At 32.8% G+C, this 8,640-nt stretch overlaps 3 protein-coding genes across 3 annotated transcripts in view; 2 read left to right on the top strand and 1 right to left on the bottom strand.

The window, feature by feature from the left end:
• The window catches only part of LOC105568371, an 11,200-nt gene extending 8,019 nt beyond the window's left edge, over positions 1-3,181 (top strand). The window contains exons 10-17 of the mRNA XM_012024001.1: positions 1-10; positions 366-512; positions 651-858; positions 1,123-1,616; positions 1,720-1,897; positions 1,983-2,204; positions 2,330-2,559; positions 2,670-3,181. Coding sequence (XP_011879391.1) covers positions 1-10; positions 366-512; positions 651-858; positions 1,123-1,616; positions 1,720-1,897; positions 1,983-2,204; positions 2,330-2,559; positions 2,670-2,819 — 1,639 coding nt within the window. The 3' untranslated portion in view covers positions 2,820-3,181. The remainder of the gene's footprint in view (positions 11-365; positions 513-650; positions 859-1,122; positions 1,617-1,719; positions 1,898-1,982; positions 2,205-2,329; positions 2,560-2,669) is intronic.
• An 84-nt stretch (positions 3,182-3,265) lies between these two features.
• On the bottom strand, positions 3,266-6,211 carry LOC105568288 (mitochondrial fission regulator 2-like). The gene is made up of 5 exons (XM_012023824.1): positions 5,800-6,211; positions 4,915-5,096; positions 4,699-4,823; positions 4,371-4,626; positions 3,266-4,073 (listed from the first exon to the last, which is right to left on the bottom strand). The coding sequence occupies exons 2-5, from the start codon at positions 5,094-5,096 to the stop codon at positions 3,926-3,928; spliced, it is 711 nt and encodes a 236-aa protein (XP_011879214.1). The 5' UTR covers positions 5,800-6,211; the 3' UTR covers positions 3,266-3,925.
• Positions 6,212-6,492: 281 nt separating this feature from the next.
• Positions 6,493-7,510, top strand: LOC105568289 (transmembrane protein 70 homolog, mitochondrial). The gene is made up of 3 exons (XM_012023825.1): positions 6,493-6,714; positions 6,819-7,190; positions 7,260-7,510. The coding sequence occupies exons 1-3, from the start codon at positions 6,601-6,603 to the stop codon at positions 7,503-7,505; spliced, it is 732 nt and encodes a 243-aa protein (XP_011879215.1). The 5' UTR covers positions 6,493-6,600; the 3' UTR covers positions 7,506-7,510.
• Positions 7,511-8,640: the final 1,130 nt, after the last annotated feature.

The raw sequence follows: 8,640 nt of genomic DNA, 5'->3' as shown, positions 1-8,640 counted from the left end.
TGTCAGCAAGGTAAAAAGATATTTAAATAAAATATTTATTAAAAAATATTTATATAAAAATATATTTTCATCGCACGTACTTATTAATACTCTATAGTACAACTAACAACAAATAGTAATTTTGATCGCTAGAATATTCGCAAATTTGCTTCGCATATTCGTAAAAAATAATTCTTACAACTCGATAATTCTCTAAAATGTTTATACTTTTTTGAGGTCGTAGTCCTGAAGAAATTTCTACGTTAAGATTATTAAGAGGATAGAAAGAATTTCCTAAAATAAACATGTATTATTTTTAATTTTAATTTTTGTATTTCTTTTTTTTTACAAATTAAACTTAATACAATTTTATGTAAAAATTCCAGAAACTCCATTATCACGATGCTATTCGTGAATTCAGAATACAAGATAATATTTTAATAGGACAAGAAGTACCAATAAATAAAGAACCTATTAATATATCCGAGGTACTACTTAAGACGTTAAAGAGCAAACCGAACTGCATCGGCCAGGTAAGCGTATCTTTTGCGTTAAACATAAATCTGCGCTACTGATGAGAAACGGTTGTATCATTACTAATTTTCGGCGTGCATAAAATGCTTTACATAAATAAGGATTCAAACATTCGGTAAAACGTTTTGATTCTACAGATAGATGCATTTTCGGGCAAACAAGACACTTATGCCGACATGAGTGAGCGTAGTATTAAATGCGCCCTTTGGTTAAAGAAGCAAGGCATAAAGCCTGGCGATATAATCGGTCTTTGCTGTGATAATGAAATGGATGGAATCACAATTTTGTTAGGCACTCTGTACATAAGTGCTATATCCAATCCTTGGGACTACGATTTGTCTCCAAGTATGTTTTCACATGTCCATACATCTATTTGTTTCTTGTAGAATCGTTTGTCGCTATAAAGTCACGTGTAAAAATATAGGTATATAAATACATCTACTACATTTCAAGTACAATATGTACGAGGCTAGACACGTCTTTTAAATGTTCAATGAAATCTATAATTTACTACTGATCTAATTATCCGTTTAAACTTATAATCTGTATAAGTGAATCTCTGAAACATATATTATCTGCTTATTTAGTTATTTATTTACATTTGTTTAGTGACAGCACGATACTTTCTCTCATTAACATCACCGAAAATAGTTTTTGCGATGCCATCAGCGGTTCCGAGCTTAGAAGAAGCAGTGAAAGAGTTAAAAATAAATTTGAAAATAGTGGTATTCCGTAAATTAAGTGGATACGAATCCGTAGAAGATATCTTGAGAGGACAAGATACTTGCGAGATCACCGAATTTAAATGCACGAAGATCAGCAGCCCGAGCGATGTTGCTCTTATCGCTCTCTCATCAGGTACAACGGGCATGCCAAAGGGCACAGAGATATCGCACTCGTCCTTATATAATTGCCTACTTCCCGTGAAAGTCACGGAATTAGAGGGTCATACTTGTCTGTGGTCACCCACGTTGCGCTGGCACTATGGCGTCCAACTCGCATTCCATGCAATCTTAGCATATGCGACGAAAATTCTTTCACCTTGTAGTGTGATAATTAATAATGATGACGAAACAATGTGCAAATTTATCGAAAAATATCAAGTATGCTTTAACTCACACATACGATTTCAAGTCTATTGTAAAATTAACTTCACAGATGAATTAAGTGAGAAATTAATGATCAATATTGCCCTTTGACTGTAAGGTAACGTGGTTTTGTACCGAACCAGGCATGCTAACCCGATTCTCTAAGAGCGATCTACTGGAGAAATATCCATTGTTGACTTTAAAGGAAGTGATGAATACCGGTGCTCACTTCAAAAAGGAACATCATCTAGCCTTGGCAAAGAAATTACCTCATGCTTTTATTACGAATGCCTATGGTATAAGTCGATATAATTAAAAAATGTTACATGACTATTATATTTCATATCATTTTTCGACGAGTACTACAAATGTACTTTGCAGGATCTACAGACTCAGGAGGTGATATAACCGTTGTGGTCAGAGACTGCAAAGTAGGATCTGTTGGTTTTGTAGCACCGAACGTCCAAATAAAAGTCGTAGACGTAGAAACTGGGAAAGTATTGGGAGCCAATCAAAATGGAGAGCTGCGGTGCAAATCGCCTTGCGTAATGAATGGTTATTATAAGAGACCTGAAGAAACTAAACAAGCTTTTGATTCTGATGGTATGCAACTGATTTGAATATCAAACAATCGGCCGAGATAATCACTTAACAAAAACTCTAATATATAAATTACAAAGACATTGTAATGGAAGTTTAATCAAATACGGAAACGTGAAACATTTCAGGCTGGCTATGCACTGGTGACATAGGATATTATGATGATGACGGGAATGTTTTTATCGTCGATAGAATATCAGAGTTCCTCCTTTTTTATGGCATTAATATTTCAACCGCAGAAATTGAGTATGTTTTAGAGTTTCATCCAGCACTATCCCAAGTAGCGGTAATAGGAATACCTCACGAAACTGCGGGTGAATATCCAATGGCTGTCGTTTCCTGTATACCGGGTAAAACGGTAAAAATCATAAGACTGTTCATTTGAGGCAGTAAAAACGAAAAAAAGATCAATGTATTATACAAATTTCATGATTCAGGACATAAATTAGAAGAACGTTTCAATTACAGGCAACGGAGGAGGAGCTCAACGACTTAGTGGCAAAAAATCTGCCGGCATACTGCGAGCTTAAAGGTGGAATTAAGTTCCTCGATAAACTTCCGCGTACAGCTACAGGCAAAATTGCGAAAAAGCAACTGCGAAATATGTTCGCAAATTAAAACGTGTATGTACACAGTGGCTCTTTTTTATGTATTTGGAATACGAGCCTTTAAGTTTTAGAAAAAAATATTTAACAAAAAGCTTAGCTCTTAAGGGGACATAAGCTAGTGACTCTTCAGAGTGTGGCGACAATGAGGTATTCATGCCACCAATGTGTAAAAAATATTTCTTGTTAGATTTACGTGGTGATTTTTAAGGTTTTTGAGATCACTTAATCCAAATATATCAGAATTTCGAAATTCAAATAGCGGTTTTTTTTTATGTAAGTAATAATCTCCTAGATTTGATCTTGCTAGTACTGACATAAATATCATGCATCTAATTGTAGGTGTTAAAAAGAAAAGGAAATAATCTTTGTATATAAAGAAATCTGTGTTGTGATAGATAAATCTCAGCATTTACATTACAAAAATTATTAAAGGTCAAGAAAGAAATTAATGAAATATTCTGTAAAATAAAATTTTATACGCCAAACACACAATACACTCATACTACTAAAACTCGTAATATTCATAGCGTAGTACTCATATGTAAAAAATTTTATCATAACACTACTAATAAAATTATAAATGATTGCAATATTAATGTCTATAAATTGAATTAAAATCTAACTTTTATTTAAGCAATTAGCAATTAAAATTTCCCATTTATATCTAAATGGTAACAGGAACTGTACGTTCCACTTTGTCATAAACTATTACGAAAATAATATTCATTTCGGATAATAGAATTACTATATAGCTAAATCTGTAAGAAAAGTCATCGACTTGACACTTCAATATTCTAATAGTCTTATATACAATAAATCATTCAACTTTAATTATAAACACAAACTAAAATAGTTTTCTTCCAACTTTTGAAAAACTTGTAAGTTGTTATTAATAACAACTCAGAAGAAAAATGTGTTCCTGAGTAATGTCACATTAGTGCGGCAAACTGATCTTTGGTTTAAGTTTCTCGTTATAAACGTCAACTAATACAAAGTGCAAATATTCAAATATATCTATGACATCACAATACTTGTAAGTCCTAAATTTCATATAAATATACATACAACAAAAATACTCGAAAGTATTTTCACATATGAACAATTTGTTTTATCTGTTCAAAGTGAATCGTCCATCGTTAAATTAGCTGATGAATTCCTGCTATCGGGAGATTGCATTGCAATGTAGCGTCGTCGTAAAATTTCTTGCAAATCATTGCATGGACTATTCTCACGTTTTACCCGTATAGGATGTCCACCTGGAGACCTAAAAGATTAAAATACAATACTGTTTTATTTTATTTTACTTTACGAGAACTCTAAAACTCTTCCTTTTAACACAATCGCTATTATTTAACGACTAATTAAAATTCATAACTTTATTAATTCGTGAATCAAAGAGAACATTTCACACATATTGTGAGTTTTAACGCAAACTGTGATATTCAAAAAGTCTACTTAAATTTTTGTTCAATACAAATTAATTATTATGCATCTGTGTAATTAATCTATGGTGAAGGACCGAAAGTTTCGAGTTAAGCATGCAAATATTAATTTCAATTACCTTGCAACTGGTCTTAATTTTACATTATCAATATCCTTCAGCATATCACCCGTCGATTTCTGTACACTCAATGGCATTTTTTTACGATCCTCCATTTTGTGATCTTGCAAACTAGCCCTCCTCGCGATATGCGGCGTTGTGGGTGGCAAAAGTGGAAATGGAAGTGAAAGTGGTGGTAACGGTGGTGGTGGTGGCGGTGGCGGTGGCACAGACTTCGTGTCATCTGCTCCATTGGGCAGAGACGCTACAGATGCATCTAAAAGGCAAACATAAATCTTGAAATCTCTCTTAGAATATCTTTGAGCATAATGAAGTACAGATTACACACATTTAGACAATTTATTGTTTTTCACAATTGTCGAAATTTGTTCCCTAAGCTCTTGTAATTCTTGCTCTAGCGCGAGCAATCGCACTTCGGATCCAAAACTAATTGGTTCCAACAGATCTGGCCTACTGTCAGAGAAACAGTCGTTGGTAAATTTTACAATATTGCAAAATGAATATGTATACGTGTAATTGCATCTTGACAGAATTCAGTGCTTACCTCATTGGATAGCCATTTGTATCAACATAGTTGCTACCGGTTTCCTCATTAACCATTGAATTTGTCATCAAGTGTAACGGTGTCACACTGACATATATTTTGGGTGGTGGTTTTAACGGTAAAAAAGATCCAATCCTTCTTATAATACTTCTCCTCTTTCCGTAATATTTAATATCACCCATCTATGAGAAAAAAAACTGATTTTCATAATTTTGATACAATAATGCAATATTTCAAGATGTAGATATGAAATAAGAACCGAAATTAATGAATACACTCAAGATCTAAAACGTTAGTGCTAAATTTTGTCATAAGCCTATACAAGAACGATAAACTGTTGTGTTTTGTGTACACTTTTGTTCAATTAAATTGACAAATGCATAGGCTTGCTAGTAAAAATATTATTGAAAAAATTATATTACCAGTTAATTTTTCACTTCACATCTTTATTTTATACTGATTTTACTCATACATGTAAAAAAATTTTGATTGCTTATTCAGAGATGTTTGTATCCGTTTACGATTAAAACGTAAAGTCATTATCATTTTGTTTAGTTTATTATGTTTGTTGAGACAGATATTAGGTGAACAAACTATCCACAATATAACAGATTGCCAGCAGATCTGCTGAAATGTCGCCACAGATTTGACATCCGTGTCCACATTAGACTCATGTTTTGACAAAAGATTACTACAGAAAGGAAGCAGAATCTGTTATTTTGTAGAATGCATCGTTAAAATGTTATAAAACGGCATATTTTAATCCGTTTTTGCGATCCATCTGCTATTACATTAGTATATTTCTGTTTGCATTGTAACAAATGCGAGCGGATGCTTTAAAAATCTGTTCTTGGCCAATTTCGCTAGCTAGGTAAACACCCTTACCTTTGCGTTCAATTACCACGATCAATCACGAGGGTTTCGATCTGTGTCGGGATAGAAATAACAGTGCGAGATCGTAATGCGACGCAAAAGCCCGATAACGTACATCAGGGTCAGGCCTGAAATTCGCAGTTAAAATAGCTTCGTTACGTTGACCCGATGCCAGCACGACCGATAGGTTGCTGCGGTTCGTATCCGCTTGCCTCGGAGCCTCGACCCAATATTTGCTAGGCGCCTCACGTGTCTTTCATCGTACATTTCATTTTACGATTTCCGTCCGTTCTTCCTTTTGGTCGTATACAATAGCGCATATGGCATATGCGCCTCTTACATATACATATCCCGGCCCGAGGAAAAGAGGTTAGGAAAAGGCGATACGACCACGGTGACCACGGTGTAAGATAGAAAGGTGATGCGGGTGACCTAATCGTGCGGGTTATGCGCAGGCGCGATGATCCTAAAGTCATCTGTTTTACCGACACCTTCGAATGTAGTTTTTGCGCAGGTAAAATCTTTTTATTAGCTTTTACGCACAAAATAATGCCAGGATAAGTTGCGGATCGCATAGCAGTCTGTTTTTTTTTCATTTAAATATCTTTTATTTGAAAATAGCAAAAGTTGCAAAAGTTCTCAGCGTGCCATCCCTTGCTTCTGCCATTGGCTGCGCGTTCAGAAAACACCACTGCTCGAACGTAGCAAGTGGCTTCGTTCCGCAGGTTTTTGGAGCAGTGCGAACAATTGATTCGAGTATCGTAATAGAGGTTTCGATCAGTCCGAAATTACTGCTTATAAATATTGTTCAATATGACATTTATGTTACGAGCTTGTGTACTTACTCGAAAAGGACTTTTCTTTAAGAATTTTAAGAATTTGAAATACTGTCTGACTTGTGCCGTACATAATGATCGCAATGTTGAGGTTAGAATAAATCCTTTATATTATTAAACGGAATATAATCAAAATGAATTGCAACAATTGATGTTATCGATCTTATGATATCCATAAAAATTTATATTTTGCAGAAATACACCTCGGCGCGTAATGTACAATTTCCCCATAATGCAAATTCCAATACTGAAAATTGCGAAAAAGCTGTGGGAAGAATCGAAATCTATTATGGGCCTTTAACGAGACAAGTTAAAGTTCTCAAGCTCTTTACATTACTGACCTCCTCAAGTTGCTTAGCGGTACAGCCGTTTCTTTACTTGAAAGCTACGGATACTGATAATATAGGAGTTCTTTTGGGAATGTTTGCATTTTTCGGGTTTTTGGCTATAACTACTCCTCTGTTAATACACTCAGTAACGAAAAAGTATATAACTCGCTTGTATTACGATGCGAAAGAAGACGTATATATCGCGGATACTTATAATTTGTTTGCCCGGACCAGCCAGGTATTTACAAATTGCAGATATCTCTCTATAACATCTCTACATCGCAAATAATAATGGACTGTATTTCAGCTCACTTTTACACCCAAAGATGTAACAGTACCTGACGTAGCTGGGATATTTACAAATTGCTCTATAAAGAACATGCCTTTCCTTTTAGACAAGAAGTTTTTCCACGACAACGATCACTATATTCGTGTAATGGGATATGATAAACCAATAGATTTTAAATTAAATAATGATCTTAATCGAAAAATCACGATAAACGCAATAAACGCCAACTGTAATAAAAAGGATGAAAATAAAAAGCTATCGTAAGATAACGTCAGGGTATATTTTATTTCTTCTTCAGACTTCTTATGTAAAATATTGCGTACACCTTATTACAAAGTGCTAATTTAAATGTATTGTAATTTACACAAATTACAAGATATGAATTTCTGCACATTTAACCATATTAATAATAAGTTGGACTATAAAGAATTATTCGTAATGTGCATCGAATTTTGAGCAAATTTGATATGAATTTGTGAAAATTTTATTTAATTCCTTTATTATTATGCTTATTAGTATTAAAATTTTTCGTCTAAAAGCACTTTGTGCTGCTGAATATGCGAATGTGTTATGTAGGAAAAAGAAGCATGATGTCTATAAATGTACAGATAAATTATCATATAATCTATTTCGCATTTATATATATTCACATTTTTTATTAAACTTGCTCTTCATTAACAACTTTATACACTTGGTGTTTCAACAATACCAAGTTTTTCTGAATGAAATATTTAGTTATTTTAATAAGCATAGTAATAAAAGAATTAAATATCATAATGAACACACTTTCATACTCGCCAAGTTCTTACCATTAAACATTTCATTATTTTGTTAATTACAATGAAACAATTAAATATTCTTATGTATATAGCACATGTTCGATTAACACAATTATTACCTTTATAGTAAAAATCTAGGTTAAAATGACAATAATTTGTTTCATACAATAATTGTTTTCATCAGCATAGACACTTGTTTTTTTAATCACGTTCTTAAAAAAGAAATTTTTCATGTAATACAGTATTGTATAATTATTATTTAGAATACAGTACTGTCAAATTATTAAATTACAATAAAGAATATGTAATATTTACTCACCTTTTTGACAGTATAGTTGAAGAGCATTTTGTTTATTTGATTTTGTTTTAGTTTTAATTTTTTAAAATTATTAATGTACCACATTTGAGCCATTCAAGTTCGGTCAGATCAAACATTTTATATTGGGATACATAAAATTATTTACTGTACTTTTCTCATTGGTTTCAACTAAATAAAATATAATTTCATGCTATTCAGTTTTGTTTGCAATTAGTATAATAAATAAAAATAAAATTAGAATTGCAATAAATAAAAATAGAAATATTTTTATTAAGTTATAGAATCTTTAAGATTAGAATTG

This window comes from Vollenhovia emeryi, unplaced genomic scaffold, assembly GCF_000949405.1.
Source record: "Vollenhovia emeryi isolate VEMERY1.0 unplaced genomic scaffold, V.emery_V1.0 DF939130.1, whole genome shotgun sequence".
Classification (NCBI taxonomy): Eukaryota; Metazoa; Arthropoda; class Insecta; order Hymenoptera; family Formicidae; genus Vollenhovia; species Vollenhovia emeryi.
Note: the sequence above shows the minus strand (reverse complement) of the source record. Positions and strands in the feature narration are given on the sequence as shown.